The 23643-nt window shown below is 37.5% G+C and overlaps 1 protein-coding gene and 1 pseudogene across 1 annotated transcript; one reads left to right on the plus strand and one right to left on the minus strand.

The window, feature by feature from the left end:
- Positions 1–4100: 4100 nt before the first annotated feature.
- On the minus strand, positions 4101–23627 carry PELI1 (pellino E3 ubiquitin protein ligase 1). Its single transcript, XM_010863313.1, has 6 exons — positions 19230–23627; positions 16338–16467; positions 10123–10224; positions 7403–7600; positions 7127–7315; positions 4101–6548 (listed from the first exon to the last, which is right to left on the minus strand). The coding sequence occupies exons 1-6, from the start codon at positions 19298–19300 to the stop codon at positions 5982–5984; spliced, it is 1257 nt and encodes a 418-aa protein (XP_010861615.1). The 5' UTR covers positions 19301–23627; the 3' UTR covers positions 4101–5981.
- Positions 13042–14186, plus strand: LOC105005341 (annotated as a pseudogene).
- Positions 23628–23643: the final 16 nt, after the last annotated feature.

The following is a 23643-nucleotide window of genomic DNA, read 5'->3' on the forward strand; positions in this document are numbered from 1 at the left end:
ACTATTCAGCCTTAAAGGAAGAAGGAAATCCTGCAATGTGCTACAACATGGATGAACCTTCAGGACATTATGCTAAATGAAGTATGCAAGTCACAGAAAGACAAATACTGATGAATCTACTTATATGAAGGAATGGCACTACTTCCTGAATGTGAATTTCTCTGGTTACAGAACCAGAAATGATGACAAGTTTTTGCAGCAGTGGATATATCGTTACCTTCCAGGCAGCTGCATGGATCATAATACCCCTATTGAATAATCTACTGAACATCTTTGTACTAATTTGTGACTCACCTTTAGCAAGTTTACAGGCCTTCATTAAAACTATTCATGTACTCATTACACTGCTGGTTCTCTTATTCTGTTACTAATATCAAATTCTTTTGCTTTTGTTCTAAAAATTTTTATTATTGACGTTTAATATCCTTAATTTTTATAAGCCATCTTAAATCATTTTTGAAAAATTGCTTAAAGTTGATTAAAAGGGGGAAGCGGTCAGCAAAATGTGGTGGCTGTGTACATAAGTACTGAGCAAGACTTCTAAGTTCCAAATTTTGACTCCTCTAGTTATGAGACATGTGACTCTTGGGCAAATTACAAGACACTGTTATATCTGGTTTCTACTGTAAAAATGGAGATACACAGATGTGGAAAATGAACTTATGGTTACAGGGGTAAGGGGGGAGAGAGATAAATTGGGAGACTGGGACTGACATATACACAGTATTATGTATAAAACAGCTAACTAATAAGTCCCCACTGTATAGAACAGGGAGCTCTACTCAATACTCTGTAATGACTTATATGGGGAAAGAGTGGATATGTATGAGTGGATCTGTATGGATATGTATGAGTGGATTCATCTTGTTGTACAGCAGAAATACAACATTGTAAATCAAATATACTCCAATAAAAAAAAAAAAGACAATAGTTCCTATCTCCTAAGGTTGTTTTGAGTTTTAAACAACATCAATAAGATACTTAGAATGACGCATTTAGAACAGTGCTAGGCACACAGCAAATGCTCTTATGGTAGCTGTGAGGAGGTTTCATGCTGTAGCTTAACATACATAGCTGGGCTAACAATCTAACATCACTCTAAATAAACCAGTGTTTCTAACATAGCATCTAACAGGATGTTTGGACATAATATTTTACAATGATTACTAAAAAAACTCTTTTTATCTTCTTTACTGCACTTTCTGACAATATTATCAAATACAGACATATTTCCTTAAGGGAAGCTGGATATTAAAATCTGGACTTATAAAATAGGTTCAAGACTACTTTGTTTTCTGTTAACATTTAAATATTCAAATTAAAAAACAAACACCACTGTGCTCTACCGGTGCCCGGAAGGATTTGAAGCAGCAAAACATTAAGCTTCAATAAAACTGAGAACCTTTTAAAAAAAATGGCTAGAGCTAAGGACAAAGGTATACATGAATAAGGGAGAAAAACTGTATTAGAACATGCTGGCTAAAGGAAGCTACTGTGGTTGAAAATAGAACTGCGTTTCCTCAGAGGGCAGCCAAAGCAAAGACAGAGGTATACCCCTACTCTGTTTTAATGAAAGGAAGCTGGCCCTTAAACAGGAGGAATACTTTTTTGTTTCTAAGCTAGCATGGGATACATGGGGATCACTGATCATGATAATTAGGAACTCTTGACAGTAGTTCAAAAGACAAAAGCAGAGATGGTTTCAGTAAATATCTTGTTTAAGGGAAGCCTCCATTGAATGTCCCAGACTGAGTTCCACAACCAGTACACCCTCCCACACAAACTGTTCTCTACTTCACTAACCGACAATTTAATCCTTCAGGTAGTTACTCAGGCTAATTAAACCAAGTTGTCCTCGACTCCTATTCGTTCTTTCATACCCCTTATCTGACCTGCCAGCAAATATTGTCAGCTCTGTCTTCAAAATATACCCAGATTCTGGTTACTTTTCAAACCAGCTCCATTGCGTCCACTTTGACCTAAGTCACCATCATTTCCCCCCAGGATTACCGCAACAGTAATCCTAACTGGTTTCCCTGCTCCACTTCAGTCTTCTTGAATCCTATTAAAATCTAAGTGTGAGCATGTTATTCCCCTGCTCAAAATCCTCCCATGGGCCCCCCATCTCATTCAGAATAAAAGCCAAAAGTCTCAGGAGGCACTCCGAGATCTAGTTCATCCCCAGGCCCCACTCCACCGTTGCTTTACCTCCTGGATCTAACCTGTTCCTCTTCTCCCCATTCCTACCCACATGGTCACACTGGCCTCTTGTCTGTTACAGAATAACTTCAAGCAGGCTCTTGCGTCAGGACCCTTGGAATCGGTGTTCCTTCTGCCTAAACGCTCTTCTCCTAAGTAGCCACTTCAGATCTTAACTCAAATATTAACTTTCCAGTGGAGTTCTTGCCCTCCTACTTAATACTGTAAACACTCCACACACTCACACAAATCACACATGACATCCGTATCTCCCTTTTCTGCATTATTTGTCCCTTCAGCACTGCAATCTATCATACTGTAATTTTACATTATCTTGTTCTTTTCCATCTTTCTCACTAAAACACAAACCGCACAAAGGCAGGGTTTTGGTTTTTTGTCTTTCCCTGCTATATCACCCAGTGTTTAGAACAGGGCCTGGTGCACAGTGGATATTCAAATATCTAAGAATGTGGGAGTAAAATTCTGAGGGCATGACCGTAGAGTATGCTTGTACAGGAGTAATTCTGTAAGAGGGAGTGGGAGATAGAATAATACAGTTGGGTTATGTAGTGTTTTAGGGATCCGATTTGCTACAGGGTTAATGCTTAGAACATAAAAACCAAAGAATGAATCACAGATCCTTCAGTTAACTTAAGATGATCATTTGGGATGAGGGGCCAACATGCTACATTTATTTTATAAAGTTTAAAGATAAATTACATTTATAAAGTTTAATTATGGATGGACTTCCATGGGTGCCCTCAGTCTGTGTCAGAAGGTCATGCATCACGCATGGTTTCTGGGCACTCTTCTGAAGGAAGAGTGGACTGGGAGTACTCATGTTAGATGTGATTCTATGTTTACATGAGTATTTATTTCTATCCTGCCTCACAAGTACTAGAAGATTTTTATATGATGAAAGTAAGCAATCACAGCTTGAAGAAGATAACCTGGTAGAGAACTCCTCTTTCTAGATATTTATCCTATCTTGCTTCATGACCCCAACATTTTAGATAAAGGGGAAATTTAATTCCCTGTATGGATTAAGGAGGGCTTCCCTGGTGGCCCAAAAGGTAAAGAATCTACCTGCCTGTAATGTAGGAGACTCAGATTCAATTCCTGGGTTGGGATGATCCCTTGGAGAAGGGAATGGCAACCCACTCCAGTAATCTTGCCCAGAAACCCCATGAACAGAGGGCGCCTGGTGGGCTATGGGCCACAGCATCGCAAAAAGTCAGACCCAGTCAAGATTTAATCTTAATCAAACACAGATTTAGACAGTAAGATCACTCTGATAAAAGAACTGAGCCATTCAGACTATCTTTCTTGAGAATGCATTTAGGACACCTAAACACAACTTTTTTCTTTTTGGTCAGAATACTGACATTCCCTTAATACAACTGAGTAAGTAAAAGTATTCCATTAGTCATTGGCAAAATGTCTAATAATTAAACTGCTTGAATAATTAAGATGCTTGAACAGAAAAACATATGACTAATGACTTAAATTATCTAAGTTTTCATAACTTTAATTTGATAGAAAATGAACCAGATTTTTCCCAATTGATAGGAGGAAGTTCAGACACCTCAGGAAGAACATGAACCTTTTATGATTACTGAGGCACTGCTTAAACAGTCTAGTTATGCAACTTACTAAGAGCTATCTCTCTAGCAGGGTTTAACTTAGAAAAAGGCTGCAATTACTCAACCACTAAAGAAGCTCCTCTATTATCAGGGAAGAGATACTTTCCTAAGAGAACCAGAGAATAAAGACTTACATTACATGCAAATTCCTCACCTATTTCAAGTGAATATTTTTGGAGTGTGCATTGGTTTTGTCCATAAGTTTTCACTTCTGGTTTCCCATTCTAAGTTATGGAAAAATGAACTCACAGAAACAAATTCAAGTATCTATTTTGAAAAGTATTTACTTAGTTTGAATAAATTAATTGCAAATAAAAATTAGCTACAATATATAGCCTGAATAGAAATGACTAAAACAAATACAACACAGGACTTGATTTCCTTGCATAGTCACAAAGCATGTGACAATCTAGAAAACTTCAAAATCAATTGTATTTCTTTGAAAAAGGAGTAACAGCAGTTACTGGTACATCACAACTAGTCAACTTATAATACAAGTTTCCTGACATGCATTTCCTGAGTGAACCCAAATGATCATTTTTTTAAAACAAGGAAATTTTGACAAGTTGAAGTAAAGTAAAATAGTTCATGGCTTCTAAGCAACAGGTTTTGTTTTTTAAAAACCAAAAGAAAATTCAGAACAGTATCATAACAGGATAAATTAAAGCTATGCTACCACATACAAAATCTTGCTATAGTCAATTAAATATAATACAACTTTTTGAACTAAAGGAAAGCAAATCAAAAGATTAAAAAAATGATTCTGTCTAACCTAAAAGTGTACTGATTTTCACAAGTGTCACAAAGGGTTTGATGTAGTGCAGCTGTCTATACTTTCCTTGTGGGTATTAAAAAAAAAAAACAACGGGTGGGTGGGGGAAAGGGGGAGAAAATGTTTTCTTCATTCTGAAAGCAAAGAACTTCCTGGAATTAGAGAATAAACTGACCATGCAAGTATGTCCCTCCATTTGGCTGTCACTGGTGCTCACCTGCCAACCAAATACTTCCTTGAGTCACACTGTGGCAAATGTCCTTTTAGGATTCAAACCCACAGTTAAGGCTGGTCTGTTAAAATTTAAAAAAAAAAAACAGAAGAGCACTGCTATCATTCAACCCTTCAAATCTTTCTACGTTTCTTAACACCTGAATAAGTCCAAATACAGGATAGTTAATTCAGCATTCTTTTTCTAAAGGCAAATCAAGTCACTCTCCTTTCTTGTTAATTTATGCTTTTTCTCATGGGAATCATTTTTTTCTAGAAACAGTGAACAGATGAACCACAGTTTATATCTAAAAAATAAACTTGCCAAATGTTGCTGATACTAAAAACAGATTAGTTATTGTGGGAGAAAAATAGATTATCTAGATTAAATTGCATTTTCAAAGGAGCATATAAAATGTTTCTTAGCATTAAGTTTTTGTTATAGTACTATACTCGGAAGAAACATTAAGGAAAAAATTCTTTCCCAATTATCTTTAATGTGGTTAAAAACAAACACCTCTTACGTAATGGTAATTAATATGAATTTGTTTTTACAAAGTATTCTAATTTACCAAATTTCATATTTAGATGGGGTGGGGAGAGAGTCTCTCCTGTCCTTCTTCCTAACTCTGCAACTCCTTGAGCTACGCTTGCTAAACTACCATTCCCACCAGGAGAGTGAGACCATCGTTACCATGCTATTCTATCAGGAACATTCTAAGATATTTTCTATAATAAAGATAAATAGAAAAAAGTTAATATACATGTTGCTGTATTTTACAATTTTGCAACAAACTGTAAACTAACATAGTTTGAACCAACAGTACCCTCAGTTATACAAAACAATTTTTCAACACTGAGGATGGGTGATTCAAAAACACTAAAAGGAAGGCATCAAATTAGACTATGTCTTTTTCTCCTCAAAATATATTTTCAAAACTCAGAAATCAGAAGTCTGGTACTTTCGAAAATTCCTTTGCTTGAGTTTCCCAGATTTTTGCTCAGAAATTGCTACTATTTATTACAAATGTTTAAAAAAATTCTTCATCTTAATGCAAACGACCAGAGCAGAAAAACTGTGACATGGACAACAGGTTGGAAAGCCCAGATCACTTAGCTTATAAATGTTTAATGTAGTCCTGGAGGACAACTGTCTGTTAGTCTAGAGGTCCTTGGAAAATAAGTCTGATGTAGCCTTGTTCACCAGCCAACTGATGTGCACAGAAGGGACAGGCGGCATGAAAAGTGTGAGTACCGTGAGGAAGCGGGATCTGGGACCAATAGGCAGTTGTCTTTTCTGAACACACATGCCCACATGGGCTGAACGCATGGGTTGGAGGGCCGGCGTCCACATAAAATCCAGCTTCACATCCAAGCCACAGAGGGACATAGGGACCAACAGACCTACACATGGGACACTCCCGATCCTTTCCGTCACGTTCTTCCTTGTTCCCCCAGTTATGATAGCCATGCACGTGGCCGCAGTGTAGGTACACCCACGGTTGTTTTTCATCAACGACATCTTTTCTCTTCATGCTGGGAAATGCTAGTGTGTTGAACCCGACAGGGCACTGAGGTCGCGCTGCATTGATTTCCTGTCTTAAAGCTTCTAAATGCTTCACGGTAGGAGTGTGGGAAAGGCCTTCTGCAGTACGCCACAGCAATGTTGCGCCACAGAGATCAATTAATGAGCCATCTTGTAACTGATTGGTTTCAATTTCCACCTAGAGGAAACAAGAATCAAAAAACACACATTCACCAGGGAGTTTTGGATTTTTACTTCAGAGTTTTGGTTTTACAAGCTCCTTACTCAAGAATCAAGATTTCCTCTGGTTGTTTATTGAAGAAACTTGAATGGCAGTCATGAAAAATACAGGTTTCAAAATCAAGGATAAAATATTGAACAGCAACATATCTTTTCAGAGTTGTAGTAAAGACAATTTATGATTAAACCATCTGACTAATCAGTTAGCTTAATATTTCCAATTTGGTAAATATCTTGGTCAAAGATTTACAGATACAAGTAGAAAATACACAGAGTGTTGTTTAAATTGGGAAAGCTTGGGTTTTAAAATATATTAACAAAATATAAAAAAAGAATACATTTTTAGAGTGTCCTCATTGAAAAACTAGGATACTACCCTCCTCGTACAGTGTTTGGAAGTCAGAGCTTGACAGCCACACTTTGTACTTTGTATCAGCAAAAGATTTAATAGTTTTGGGGAATATGTAACGCATTCAGTCCAACTCACCCTATGAAGTCTACTGTAATTAAGTAAGAAGTTTACGTCTTAGTACTCACCATTTTCCCTCTCTGCTGAGCTGATCTGGTTTCACGCAGGCTGAACACATTTCCACACACTGATATTTCTCTCCATATTCCAGGTTTGGAGTCTTCTGTGAACCCATTGCGTGGATGCATAACAAGAACGCCATTAGTGGTCAGGCCATCCATCTGTCCATCTGATGTCTTCCATTTGGCAGCCTTCTCCTAGCAGGAAAAATAGCTTCTGTTTATTTGTAAACTGGGAAACTGAAGTGGTTGTGAAAGGCAACATTTAGGAAAAAAGCTTTTTACCCCAAGAAAGATGTTTTTTGATGAGTCAAATCCTGCAGCATAAATCCGTGCTGTAAAGGGGGGATTCCGTTCACATATGATTCTACAGGCAAATCTTGATATGGTGCTCTGCACTGACTGTGTATCAGAATTACTTTGACTTCCAGGAACTGTGTCAGTTACTACAAAATCAATGGGACTTTCAGTCGACCGGCCAATCTAAGAGAAAAAGAAATATCTATAAAACTACTGAAAGGAACACAGCGGAAAATTCCCTCAAAGGCACAAACAATAAGGTGAAATCATCCAGCCTCTGAAATTTCTAAAGCCCAAACTTATTATACTTAACTCTGGGGGTATCTATACCCTTGAAAACCAACCTCTCAGATTTCCTCTGATGTAGTAATCACTTAGAGCATAGAATTAAGTAGGAACTTGCTACCCAGAATATAGGAAACCCTCAGAGAATGAAGAGTTTAGGATGGCTGAAATTTCTAAGTGGGTGCAGATTTTAATTTTAACCCCTTGGGACAGAAATATGTCTACCACATATTACTCTAGTTTCCTTAACAGAACATAATGAACATAAAAATAAATATTCTATGATGACTCCAGGACATTACACTATGAATACTGTTTATATTAAGCTGAAGTGCAGTGACGTCTTTGGGTGCTATAAAGGTGTAGAAGAACACTGATCCCTATTTTAAAACCTTACAAAGCCGTGCTTTGAGGTCTTATGTCTACTTCACAGATTTTCTCCTGTCTTTTCTGTCAGGCTGTCAACTCTCATTTCTTGCTGATGGGTATACTTGTTTCTGCAGCATACTCCTCCTTGAACCAGCTACTCTGAATTCTGCTTTGGGTTGAGAAATCAGATAACTGAACTTCAAAGAACAGTATTTCAAAAGGTTCTTGGTGATGGCCTAAGGGATTCTCTAGGGAGTTAGAGAAAAGGAATTTCAGTACATGGACTCTGTGGCATTTATTTTATATGCCTAAATGTCTTTTCTGTTTTCTTCCTGGTTCTTGGCCATAGTTTAAAGACAAGTTTCCTTGAACAGAGTTCTGCTGGATGAGGTGTCAGTGAAGTAAAAACATCTTCAAATGTACTAGCTAGTAAATTAATTAATTTCATTTTGAAAGATGAAAGTTGAAAAAATGAAACTGGTGGAAAAGACGTCAAAAGTGACAATTATCACAGGGTATTCAACATTTAGAAATCAGTTCATTAATGTATTTGTTATAAAGTAGTATCATAGGACTTCCCTGGTGGTTCAGTGGTTAAGAAGCCGCCTACCAATGCAGGGGACAAGTCTGACCCTTGGTCTGGGAGGATCCCATGTGTCATGGGACAACTAAGTCCAAGCACTGTAACTACTGAAGCCCACGAGCCTAGAGCCTGTGCTCTGTCACAAGAGAGGCCACCACAATGCGAAGCCTGCTCACTAACAAAGCTGCCCACTCACTGCCACTAGAGAAAGCCTGCTCGCAGCAATGAAGACCAGCACAGCCAAAAATAAACAACACTGAATAAGGAGCATCATCAAAAATAAAGTTGTTCTTGAGAAAAACTACTGACCCTTTATAAAGATGACGACTCTTAAGTTGTTCTTCGCCTAGTTGAGCTTTAAGAATTCCTTTTATCAACACACTTTCAGATAAAACTCTAGTGTTTTTATCCTGCCACTAAGTACAAAGACTTATTTAGTCTGGATAGTTTTAGGGGGAAATTTATTGATTAAAAAAATGTAATATTTGGATATTCCTTTCTTTATTTCTAAGAATATGATATCTAAAAAATATGGTCTTAAACCTTTGAAACTAAAAATATTTCCACTATTCTAAAAAATTCAGCATTCCATTAAGAGGGTTGAGTGTAAAGTGACTTTAAAGAAATATTTTGTTACTGACTACAGCAAAGACATCTCCAGGCCTTTTTATCTTCATTTTATCTCATAAAGTTAAGAAAAACTGTAAAGTCATTGGGACAATAATTATAAGAACAACATTATTAGGCACTTTATATCCTATTTAAGTTTGTTTCAAAAAAGCCCAAGGCTTTACAAAAACCCAATAGTAAGAGAAACGATGTCATGAATATCAAGAATCTTGCTTATGTCTTTAAGGTTTGGCTTTTCTGTCACTGATTTATAAAACCATCAGTACTGGATTGGTACAAAGAATGAGAGAAATAAAAACTTACTATACATTAGCTTTGAGCAAATATGTGCTGAGAAGAAAGTTTGACTTCACATATATGATATGAATAATTAGAAACTGTACTTTTAGTTGCCTAGAGAGGGAAAGTGAAAATAGCAAAAAAGATCATAAATGTGTATAAAATATCCCTTGGTTTCTTTTTTGGATAATAATTATTCTTACAGCTACCAATACTAGCAGCTAAGTGTTTACCAGGTACCTGGCACAGTTCTGAGTACTTCAGAGGGACTAACACATTCAAGCTTCCCAATAGTCATCTGAAGGAAGTTCTATTATCTCACTTTATAGGAGGAAACTGATGCAGAGAGTGGCTAAGTAATGTTTACCAGAAATTCTGATATCAGAGCCCATCTCTTACCCATGCTATGTGGACTTCTAGACGTGGGGTTTAGAAATCAACATATATTTTAATGAAATGCATTAAGTGTGATAACCTTTAAGCTGACCACCGCGAAAGTCAATTACAACAGGTTTTTAACTTTTGTTTTTTAAGAAAAAAAGTTGAGATGTTATAATACCTGAAACATATCAGTGTTGCTGTCATGAGTATATTCAACCACTACTGTCTGTGCTCGAGACAAGGTGTATGATATGCTATGCTGGTCCTTATTGCTTATTGCCTAAGAAAAAAAAAGATTAATAGCAAAAATTAGCAGGTACATCAATCTAAATAGATAACCATAATAGATAACCTTTTTAAAAAAAAAAAAATAGGGAGCTATGCTCATTATACTATAACAATGTAATTGGAAAAAGAATCTGAGAAAGAAGAGATGCATATAAATGTATAACTGAATCACCCTGTTGTGCACCCAACACTAACACATTGTATTGGAGTATATGTACTCCAGCATATAACAAAAGTTAAAAAAAAAATACCACTATACTGCTTCAAGGGTAAGTCAAGTATTTTATAATTACAAAAGAAAACATCTCTTATGTCACTGCTGGTATTCATTTCACCTATACACAGACATATAAAAATATATATGTTAATACATAATCAAGGATATCATTGCTGCTATTTTGAATAAAATGTTTGATCAGTTGCAAATAAGAAAAATAGAGGTTTTTATTCTTTCTTTAAAAAATGGTAATCTGTTTATTACATGTGTGACATATTTTCCCCCTGAAATTTAGAGATTAATAACTTGCATAACCTTTGCTGTGACAGTGGTTTCTTAGAGTGAGTGGAGTGCAGAAGAATTCAGGCAGACCTCATTTTATTATGCTTCACAGATACTGAATTTTTTATAAATTGAAGATTTGTGGCAACCCTCCATTGTCAGATGATGGTTAGCATTTAGCATTAAAAGTACTTTAAAATTAAGGGCTTTCCTGGTGGCTCAATGGTGGGAAATTCCATGGAGAGGGGAGCGTAGTAGGCTACAGCTGATGAGGTCGCAAGAGCTGGACACAACTGAGTAACTTTCATGATGCTATTACTGCACACTTAGTGTGCTCAGTCACTCAGTCGTATCCAACTCTTTGTGACCGATGGACTGTAGCCCGCCTGCTCCTCTATCCATGGGATTCTCCAGGCAAGAATACTGGAGTGGGTTGCCATTCCCTTCTTCTGGGGATCTTCCCGACCCAAGGATCAAACCCGGGTCTCCTATAATGCAGGTGGATTCTTTACCATATGAGCCACCAGGGAAGCCTGTACACTTAGGAGACCACAGCATAGTGCAAACATAACTTTTATATATATATTAGGAAATGAAACCAGTTGTGATTTGCTTTATTGTAGTGGTCTGAAACTGATCCCAAAATATATCTGAGGTCTATCTGTGCACTGAAGCAATTACAGAGTAAAAACATAAGTTCACTGTATTAAAAAAATTGTAAAATCTGAGTCTCCATTATAAGTATTTCAAGTTATAAGATACTTAAAGGAGAAAATACAAAATCTTGCAAGACAAGAGGAATCTTATTTAATAACTCAAAGAGGTTTAAAGTTAACAAATAAGCAGAGTTAACTGGTTTTCCTAGCCACTCTGTCACTCTATAGATGACAAGTACTTGCCATATGCTAGGCTAGATACAGAAAAATTCATAGAATGATTAAACATACCAAAGGAAATGGATATAATGCTTATGACTGTATTATTGACATATGCCAAACTAAAAACATTGCTAAAAAGAACTTCTCAGTTTTGTTTTCAGGCGTTTTCTATGCATATGAGTTGATGATAATATCAGAGGGGGAAAAACCTGCACAGAGGAAGTGGAAACAGCTTGTGTAAAAGAAACACAGAAAGACACAGAAGAATGATTATATGCAGCAAAGAGGCTAAATGAAAAAAAAACTTTCATAATTAGAACTTTGGTATTATGAAATTTTACTTGGTTTCAATTGGTAGCTACCCTGTAATATAAAGTCTTCATAGATTTAAGATAATTAAGACTGTGAAATTTTCAAATATACAAAAAGAATATACAAACACCTGGGTACTAAGTACCCAACTTTTATCGTTCTTACTAATACCATTTCTGCTTCTGATATTTTAAAAGAAATTAAACTGCAGATATAATGAAGGCTGCTTATATGTCCTTCCCTACTCCTGTCTCTGTAGAGGAACTGAACCTCAAGAGTACAGTTTAGGTCACTCCCATGCACTTTAACAGGCTTTATGACACACTGATGCATTCATAAACATGACAAAATGGCTTTAAAGATTTAAAAACCTATAATTACTTTATCTCAACAATAAGCAGCTGACTTTTCAATGAAATAATTTTTTAGTACTTTGGCCATTAATTCTTAACGGCTAAAGGGATTTAAAAACACAGGTTTTGTGTACTTGAGATTATAAGCTGTTTTTTTTTTAACTATGAGATCTACTCTGATTGAGAATACAGAGCTGTGTCAAGTTAAATTCTCACTGGATTGGAAGTCAGGGTTTAAGCACTCATCCCAGATGACTGCTAGACTAAACAGTTAGTTTTCTTCCTGACCTCATTACACACTCCTCCAAAATTGAAAAAGCAGAAAGTCAATCTTTGATCCCTAAGATTCTTGCTGCCTAGTAAAGATGACAAGGAGCCAGCAATGAAACACGAGGAGTATGACAGTAAAAATACGAAGAGAAGTACACAACAGGAAATTACAGAAGTAAGACTTAGAAAGATTTGCCCTAGGATAGTAGTTCTTAACCAGAGGTAGTGTCAGCTGTATAAGGGGCGTTTGGTGGCTGTGTTTGTTGGCCATCACAATGATTTGAGGGCTGAAATGGCATTCAGTGGGAAGGGACCAAGAATATTAGGTTGGTGCAAAAGTAATGGCTATTTGCATTGTTGAACTCTGCCTTTAGTATTGGAATAAATTCCTAAATAAATGTGGCTATGTTATTATACATCATTTTAATGTGCATTTCTCACTTTATTTTTTTTGCTAATGACTTATTACTTGTTGTTTATATTTATTTTAGACTATAGAAATGATGCTAGATAAAAAGCAAATTTGAGCAAATTTTTATTCGAGTTCAAAACTGATCATAAGGTAGCGGAGACAACTTGTAACATCAACAATGCATCTGGCCCAGGAACTGCTAATGAACATACAGTGCAGTGGTGGTTCAAGAAGTTTTGCAAAGGAGACAGGTGCCTTGAAGATGAGGGGTGCAGTGGTTGGCTATCGGAAGTTGACAGTGACCAACTGAGAGCATCACTGAAGCTGATCCTCTTACAACTACACAAGAAATTGCCAAAGAATTCAACATCGACCATTCTATGGTCATTTGGCATTTGAAGCAAATTAGAAAGGTAAAAAATCTTGATAAGTGGGTGCCTAATGAGCTGACTGCAAATCAAAAAAATCATTTTGAAGTGACATCCTCTCTTATTCTACACAACAAACCATTTTTCAACCAGATTGTGACATGTGACGAAAAGTGGATTTTATACAACAACCAGCAATGATCAACTCAGTGGCTAGACTGAGAAGAAGCCCCAGAGCACTTCTCAAAGCCAAACTTGTGCCAAAAAAATGTCATGGTCACTGTTTGGTGGCCTGCTGCCCATCTGATCCACTACAGCTTCCAGAATTCTGGTGAAACACTTACATCTGAGAAGTATGTTCAGCAAATCAATGAGATGCACCAAAAACTGCAACACCTGTAGCCGGCAATGGTCAACAGCAAGGGCCCAATTCCTCTCCATGACAATGCCTGACCACACACTGCACAAACAATGCTTCAAAAGTTAAATGAATTGGGCTACGAAGTTCTGTCTCATCCACCATATTCATCTGATCTCTTGCCAACCAACTACCACTTCTTTAAGCATCTTGACAACTTTTGGCAGGGAAAACACTTTCACAACCAGGAGGCGGCAGAAAATGCTTTCCAAGAGTTCATGGAATCCTGAAGCACAGATTTTTATGCTACAGGAATAAACAAAATTATTTCTCATTGGCAAAAATGTGTTGACTGTAATAGTTCCTATTTTGATTAATATAAAGATGTATTTGAGTGTACTTATAATGATTCAAAATTCGCGGTCCGAAACTGTAATTACTTTTGCACCACGTAGAGAGTGAAAAAGTTGGCTTAAAGCTCAACATTCAGAAAAGGAAGATCATGGCATCCGGTCCCATCACTTCATGGCAAATAGATGGGGAAACAGTGGAAACAGTGTCAGACTTTATTTTTTTGGACTCCAAAATCACTGCAGAAGGTGACTGCAGCCATGAAATTAAAAGACGCTTACTCCTTGGAAGGAAAGTTATGACCAACCTAGATAGCATATTCAAAAGCAGAGACATTACTTTGCCAACAAAGGTCCGTCTAGTCAAGGCTATGGTTTTTCCAGTGGTCATGTATAGATGTGAGAGTTGGACTGTGAAGAAGGCTAAACGCTGAAGAATTGATGCTTTTGAACTGTGGTGTTGGAGAAAACTCTTGAGAGTCCTTTGGTCTGCAAGGAGATCCAACCAGTCCATTCTGAAGGAGATCAGCCCTGGGATTTCTTTGGAAGGAATGACACTAAAACTGAAACTCCAGTACTTTGGCCACCTCATGCGAAGAGTTGACTCATTGGAAAACATTCTGATGCTGGGAGGGATTGGGGGCAGGAGGAGAAGGGGACAACAGAGGATGAGATGGCTGGATGGCATCACTGACTCGATGGACTTGAGTCTGAGTGAACTCCGGGAGTTGGTGATGGACAGGGAGGCCTGGCATGCTGCGATTCATGGGGTTGCAAAGAGTCAGACGCGACTGAACTGAACTGAATATTAAATATCCTGCAACAGGTGGGACAGTCCTACATAAAGAAGAATTGGCACACCCAAAATGCCAAGAGCACTTCAGTGGGGAAATACTGGAAAGAAGTTCCTCAGATCAATAAACCTTTCACTCTACCACCTGCTTATTATTTATCAGCACATCCCTTCTTTGCAAAAAAACAGAAAGAAACACGTAAAGAAAACTGTCACTTTTCTACATTCCCTGGCTCTTAAATAGTAAGAGAAGACTCCTTGAGGACTCTTGCTTAGACACCGCACTGGATATAAAACAAAGCCAAAAGTCCAGGGACTGCAAATATGACTTGAAACAAGGCACTGTATGCCAATTTCTCTCTCATTTATTTTTAACCTACAAAAATATACCTCAGATGGTGTAATATTAATGTACATTCTGGGGTTGCTTAAAGATATAGGTACTTCCAGATGTAAAGAACTCCTTGTAATGTTTATTCATTCACCACAGTATCAAATTTAATCTGTGTTATAAAACTGGAAGTAGAAGAATACACAGGAAATTTAAGATCTGAAATGTCCCCTTATTGTCTATCACTCTAGGAAAAGCCCAAGTGCCCTGAAATGGTGGCCTAGCTTCTGGAAATTTTGGTTGGGAATAAAAACGGGGTTCAGTTCAGTTCAGTCGCTCAGTCGTGTCTGACTCTTTGCGACCCCATGAATCGCAGCACGCCAGGCCTCCCTGTCCATCACCAACTCCCGGAGTTCACCTAGACTCACGTCCATCGAGTCAGTGATGCCATCCAGGCATCTCATCCTCTGTCGTCCCCTTCTCCTCCTGCCCCCAATCCCTCCCAGCATTAGAGTCTTTTCCAATGAGTCAACTTTTCACATGAGGTGAAGCATGAAATAGGCCAGGAGACTGAGAAGTTGTGTTACAGACACAATTGGGTGTTTGCTTTCACAGCTTTGATTTGATTTAATAATTAATGAAGGTCTACTGTATTTAAGGCACTATGCTACAATGCTGTGGGGGTCATAAAATAAAAAATAAAAACAAGAGCATCCATAAAATCTTTGATAAAGACCACTCAGTTAAAAAAATGATCTCATCCAAACATGTTTCTAGGCCCTGAATACATATATTCTGTACCACGCTCCTTGCCCAGCTCAGGGAGGTCCCTCGAGTAATAGCGGGAACGCACTACAACTCAGGGCAGTTCCACAATTCCAAATTCTAGATGAAGCCCTGTCCCCCCTCCACCCCAACTTTTTTTTAATGACAAAAAAGGAATTATTTCCTTCTAATGGATTATTTCCTTCTCATGGATCCCAGTGTGTCATTAAAAAAAAAAGTCCTATGCCCTTTTAGATGGCATTTCTTTAGATATCCTATCTCCCAAGTGTCTTTTCCCATCCAAACAAAAGGAAACTTCTGGTATACAATGTGAAGGGTCTGCTAGAGAACATGAACAGCATATATAAGTCTTTCAATTTCTCCAAGTTAATTTACTTAGTGTTTGTTTGTGTTACCTTTGCAGCCTGAGGAGTACAAGCAACATGCACGGTGCTGGGCTTCACCCCATTTGCCTTAGGTCTTTTAAACAAAGCAAATCTACTTTTCCTCCTTCCTCTATCGCCGTTTGGAAGAGACCCATTATACCTGATGGGGGAGAAAAAAATTTAGATGATCTCATGAAAGAACCACACAATTCTAAAACAAATGCTTTACTTTGTCTTAGAGGATCAACCACTGATTAATTATCTATTAGTAGATTATAAGTGTCTGGAATTAACTTTTAGCGACTGCTGATCCCCAGACCAGCTGCCTGAGTGTGAAACAAAAAAGATTTTTTTCTGTCTACATCTGAAGTCACAAAGAAGTACCTTTTGGATTACACACAGATTTAAATTACTTGTATTTTTCTTCCCTCTTTCATTTAAGATAATCAAGAGCTGATTAATGGCATATCTGACTTCTTATGACTCATTCTATTTTTTTTAAAGGTGAATGTTTGCATGTGGTAATACAACCTTTAAAAGTACATATTTAAACAAATATGACGTTTAAAATAGAATCTCCTTTAATTATGAACCAAACACTTTATAAGTAACTGAACTTTTTAAATTAGGAATTTTTAGACTTGTTAGTCTCAGCTACTGGCTTGTACACATTCACATTAGTCAGTAAAACCTGTCCGACTGAGCATAAGTAAGTGGCCGTTAAACACGTTTGTTGCTCAGATCTTATGATCATTTCTCCATGATAACATAAACACGCTCTAAAGGTAAGCAAGTGAGCGAGGAGTGAACCAATAGGAAAAAGGTTCAAAACAAACATCTGGGTGTTAACTATGTACTAGGCACTAGTGGGTTCTAGTTCACAAATCACTTTATTTTATCCATTCTCTCATAAAAACTGCAAGACCGGTATCACTTGCCACTGTTACAGGCTAGGAATTAAGTTATTCTTCAGAGGAACTGAGTCCCTCCATTATTTTCTGAAGGTCACACCAGTGACACTGGCAAAGCTAGAACTGGAATCTAGGTGCTTGCTGTGCTTTTTTTCATTCTTTACTGCTTTGCTGAGGCATGAACAGTAGCTTAATAATACTCTCTCCTCAAGTACTGTCCCCCTTATTGCGCGACAAACACCTTTGGCGTGATGGTTTCTTGTTTATAGCTGGTTAATCTGGGGGGAAACCGAGGCAAGGAATGGGTACAGTTTTGAGGGTGGAGGAGACTGTGCTTATAAAATGGCCTACACTAGGGGCTGACAAGGAAGGGAAGGGAGTTTACTCAAAGGTTGTCAGATATAGAAATTACACTGAACAACCTTTATAAAATGTAAAACACACTGATTCTTCTGGCAAAAGCCCCTGCTAACCTTGCTAAAGGTTCATGGTAGTGCCCCTCAGCTAATACATACTGGATTTTGCTGCTTGGGACTGTGCTGCCCCCAGTCTCACACACTGAGGGCTCCTCACTGCCTTACTACTGTCTACCAGAGCTCGCCTCCTTCCTCTTTTGGACATATGCTCTCTATTCCTACACTGTGTTCCTGTAGCTCAGAGCTCTTTTCCAAATAGCACCAGCACAAAACTGACCACCTTATCCAGCCTGACTTCTCCTTCTAAAATGTTGAGAAGCAGCATTGTTTGCATTTTAATACATCAAGTGCCAGGTACAGAGACAACCATTTTATAAGGTTAACTGAGAAACCGCTGGGCTAAAAGAGCCAGTTTAAACCATATACTAAATTTCAAATTCTAAGTCTTCAGATGACTCAAATTTCCTACTGAAGAATTTAACTTTGAATAGCTTTTGGTGGTTAAAAATCTGTTATTAATACATCAAAATCTATGTGATTTTAAATTGTAATATTGTAGTTCCTATATTAAGTTTACAATCTTTTAAATTGTTTTTGAGAAAACAACATTTTCTTTAATCTCAAGGGACCTTAGTTGATCTTGTCTGTCATTTTACAGAAGAGGAAACTAAGGCCCAAAATGGTTAAGTGACTTGCCTAAGGCCACACAGCTAGCAGTGTTGGAAAAAGTACTGGAATTCAGGATTCCTGGCTTCCAGTTAAGCTCAGTAACACCATATTATTTCCCCAGTTTTTCTTACTTTCGTATCTGAAACAATGGCCACAGTCTCAGTTAAAGAAGAATTTGCACCAACCTGATTCTAAAATATGTTGTAAATGTCTAGAATTGTTTTTTAGGCAGGACAGAAGCAGTAGGGAGAAAGTAAATTTTACAATGTCTAGTTTCTGAGATCTCTAAGAAACAGAATAACATTGTGTCTCCATTTTGACACTGTGGCAAGTTTAGACTGAATAAACTGCAATAATGGAATCATTGATTCCTCAATCATAAGACTGTATGAGTTGAATGGACGAGATTACTTTTGAAGCAAACAAGTAGCAATGTCCTGGGCTTCAGAATCATCACATTGTCATGTCTATACAACTCTTTTAAGTACAGGACCAAAAGCACAAAGCAGCATCTGTCTCAGAGGGCAAAGGAACAAATTAACACTAACCTACATGAAATGACCTAAGCAGAGGGGAGATTTTGGGTACAGTCAGCTGAGGCAAATTTTCTAAAAGACGACGTAGGGAAGACAAATGGACTGGCTATGTGACTTTAGACAAGTACATTTTTCACTTCATCTTTAAGAAGGTTTGTCCTTTCTAGGGGTGAGGGTGAGGCAGAGTTTATGGAGCATTTGAGTACTTACAAAGGATGGCATAAAAATGAGAATTAAAAGAATTTCTTAATTTGGTAATATAACTCTGTAGCTTTAAATACTCTTTGGAAATAGGCAGGATATAAATTCTAAAAAAAAGTGCATTTAACCAAGATTTTCAAGTTACCATATATCATTCAATTTTATGCTCATCAGATGGAGAAGTCTTACCCTAAGACAATGAGTTCACCATATTTTACTGGTGCTTTGGATGGATGATTTTCTTGATCAGGAGAAAACATGAGCTTGGCTGTCTTTCTCAAATCTTTGTTCACTGGTCAGGAGCCTTGGGACACCTTTTGCATTATTTCCTAGAGGGGAAAAGTTTTCATTAATAATTTGAACAATGAATTTCAGTTTAAGTAAAGATGTTCTTTTCTAAAAGTCCTTGTGAGCACAATATTATGAAAATTATCACATAATATATATAGTGTGTGACATTTCCCCCAATAATGGTTGTATAGTTGATATAACTGTTTAAACACATTAAAATGTAAATTTAGGAATGTTAACTTCACATTAAAAATGTAAATTCCAGTTCCAGGACGATGAGGAAGACATTATTTTCCCTATGATTTCTGCTAATTTTAACCCCAAACCCTGAACACTATATATAAAGCAGAAGAAGACTCTGAAAAGTAGAGAGAAGGCAGAACAGCTAGGGGCCTTGGGGCCCATGGAACGACTTCGTGGCAAGTTCTTTGGGTTTTCTTTTTGCCTAATATCAATATATCCCAGATCTGAAGCTCAAGAATCTAGCAACCTGGAAATGCCAACTGGCAGAGAGAAAAACAAACACCTGACAAAATGCTGCTCTCTCTGGTCAAAAGAACAAGAAAACGCAGCCTTAGCAAGACAGAAAACTTGTGACAATAACTGCTCCACTGCAGCCAGCACCACAGAAAACACTGTGACCCCACCATCGCACTCACCAGCAGGAGCTGAGCGGTGAGCCCGGACATCCACCTCAGGAGGCCATGAGGCGGCCTGACCTCCCTCTGGGCTACCCTTGCCAGAGGCAGTGTCAGAACAGGCCAAGTGGAGAGCCGGCACAACCACCCTGTTGGCTGGCAACATGCCCCCTCCTCTGCCCAAGTGGTGTCAGTGGACAGCGCAGGGAGCCTAGGGTTCCATTCCAATTCAGCAGGATCTTCTTCCCTCAGGGGTCAATGGAGCCCAAGCAGGGAACCTGGACTTCCATGTCCATCTAGTAGCAGTAAGAAGGCTCCCCGTACTCCCCTGACAGAGCAATGTGAGGAAAAGTCAGTGAAAATAGAAGGTCTGGATGATATTCAGAGTGTCCAAACGTACAACGAAAATGTCCAGCTTTCAAAAGAAAGCCACTTACTATATAAAGTACAAGACAGAATTAAAACAATGCAAAAAGATAATCAACAGGTGCCAGAAGTTTAGATGACAGAGACGTGAGAATTATCTAACAAAGATTTTAAATCAGTCATGATAAAAAATTTCAGTAATCAACTACAAACAAATTTGCGGCAAAGAGACAAACAAAAAATAGTCTCCACAAAGAAAGAGAAGATATGTAAAGTTCACTGGATGGGCTCAACCCAGAATGGAAGGTATGTAGGAAAGGAATGAGCTGGAAGACAGAAAGTACCCAGTCTGAACAACAGACAGGAAATTAGACTGGAAAAATACAGGAAGGAGCCTCATGGACCTGTGGGGCTACAAAACAGCCCATTTAATAACATTAGGATCACTGGAGTTCAGAATGAAAGGAGAAAGAACCGAGCTGAAAAAGCACTCAAACAATGACTGAAATGCAACAAATGTGAAAAGGGGAACAAAACCACAGATTCAGGAAGCTGAACAAACTCCACATAGGATAAAACCAAAGAAATCTATGCCAAGACACATGGTAATTAAACTTCTGACTCAAAGGCAAAGAAATTTTCTTGAAAGTAGCCAGAGAAGAACTAAACCTTACCTACAGGGGGAAAACAATGAATTTCTCACCAGAAACTACACAAGACAGAAGCAAGTGGCCTATTTTTTTCAGGTGCTGAAAGAAAGTAACTATCAACCAGATTCCAGCAAGAATGGAAAGAAAAATTAAGACATTCTCAGATGAGGAAAAATTAAGAGAATCTGTCACCAGCAGAGCTACTCTAATAGAATGGCTAGCAGGAATTCACTAAACAGAAAATAAATTTTTTAAAAAATAGTAACTTGGAACACCAGAAAAGAACAAAGAACATGGTAGTAAAATCAAGACTTCTTTTCACACAAACCTGTACATAAATGTTTATAGCAGCTTTATGCATAGTAGCCAAAAACTTGAATTAATCCAGATGTTCTTTACTGAGTGGATGATTAACCTGTGGTACATCCATACTATGGAATAGTTCTCACCAATAAAAAGGAATAAACTACTGGTACATGAAACATCATGGACAAATCTTTAGAGAATTATGCTGAATATAAAAATCTAAGCTCAGAAGGTTACATATATGATTTCTTTTATATAACACCCTTGAAATGACAAAATTACAGAAACAGAAATCAGATAAGTGGCTGCCAAAGGTTAAACTGGGGGTGGGAGCAGGGGGGAAGTGAATGCAACTACAAAAAAGCAACAGGAAGGCACCACAGTGGTGATGGAAATGGGCTATAGCCTTATCAGTGTCAGTATTCTATAAAACCGGAATACTGTGATATTGTGCTACAGTTTTACAACTACAGTTGCATATAACAAGATCATCTGATCTACACTATGTCGTATATCAATATATGAATGTCTATCCCTTTTACTTCTCCCCTAAAGAAGCATTCCACTTTAAAAAGCTTAGATTTAACCAGGGGTTTTAAATGAACTCTTCTTAGACAATTAATGTACTGCCATCTAAACATGAAAACACTGCTGTGGCACACTTCTGACCAAGAACAGTAAGAATTAAAACTTCAATAACATGAATTAATTAAATTTAAAATTTAAATTAAGTTTTAATAACACTGTCCTGATTCAGATTCCTTTTTAGAGTTACTTTCTATTTTTAGGAAGTGGGGGGTTTTCATTTATAGCAGCAAAACATTTCCTTAAAAAGAACTTATTTAAAGAAGTCAATTTCAACAGTATTAAATAGGATTAGTAAGCACATAGATATGGCAAAAATCTGAAAATGATACATAAATGCCCATATTTGGCTGACACTAGTTTTTAGCATGGCTAACAAGTACTAACCTATGTTATAGTTCTAGTTCTCTTTGAATAAACCAATCTGTTTCCTCATCTCTAAAAATGAAGGGACTAAAGTAAAACGAAGAGAACGTTGGAGGTGAAAATATATGAGAAACCATCTGGTCCTAACATAAAAATTTACAAGTAATGTGCATACAGAACTATAGATTTAGTCCTATTGCCCCTATAGCAAAACAAGAACTAATTCTAGCTTTGACAAGGAATAAGAGTAGGGCTGGCATATACTCACCATTCTATATTTTCTAGAGCCTCTGGCCAAATTAGCCAAGAAAAACAGTATGTTCCCAATTATTCTTACTTTGGTTAGATTCCTGAGAGGGTCTAATTTGAGATATTTATCAGATATCAAAATTTCAATCACAGGAACACACTGAAACTTGGTTTCTATATTTGTATCTAATAATCAAAATCTCTAATAAGATACTTTAGTAGTAATGGTTATTTACGATCTTAAACAAGGCCCAGCAGCTAGATAGTAACTCTTGCATTCACTCTCTGTAGATAATCTGTGTTTTAAAAATCTGAATAATACACAGAATTCTTCGAAATCAATTCCTGAAGTCATAGTCCTGAGAACACGACACGCATATGTATGGAAGTGTATTCTAACACCTCAATCACAGACAGCACCTGGTGGTGTTCAGTTACGTTAGCTGGTCTGACCCCATATATTCAGTCCCATCCCAAAGTGACCCAGCAAAAAGAATAAGAAATAGCACCATTAAGTCTATATGAGACTGGAAAAAATGATAGAGAAAATCTTGCTAAGACAACAAGGCTGTTTCCTATAATATCTATTACTTCGAAGTCTGCTTGATCTGTGAAAATTAAGCATGCTGTTCTCATCAGCGGAGACCTTCCCAAGTTGAACAAATTTTAAAAGAAATACATTCTGGAACGCTATTTGTGTGTGTGGGGGGAGGGCAGGAAAAGATGAATAATTCGCCATAAAATACGTTTCTTAAGAGTCTCATTAATTTGACTGATACAACATTCTAATCATTTGTTCTTTAAAGGCCAGTGAAATACAATTGTTTTCTTATCAAGTGTTTGCAAAGGAAAAGACTTTCTAATATGTAATCGTCAGTTTTACCTTAAGAAGGAAAACTGGGGAACCAATCTCGGTCCAAATTGCTCCTTTAACATAACATTTTTCTTTTTCACACTGCACACAGCCTTTTTGCTTTCTACCTACTAAACACAAGTACGAAATTCCTGTCCTGAAAAATAAAAAGAAGCAAACACTAAGGGAGGGACAAAACAGACCTTAGGAATGTGTTTACATAATCTTTTGAACACTCCTATTTTGGTGGGCAAGAGAGTAGGCATAAGGGATGCTGGGTGGAGGCGGGGGGGTGGGGG

This window comes from Bison bison, unplaced genomic scaffold (genome assembly GCF_000754665.1).
Source record: "Bison bison bison isolate TAMUID 2011002044 unplaced genomic scaffold, Bison_UMD1.0 scf7180017864489, whole genome shotgun sequence".
Lineage (NCBI taxonomy): Eukaryota > Metazoa > Chordata > Mammalia > Artiodactyla > Bovidae > Bison > Bison bison.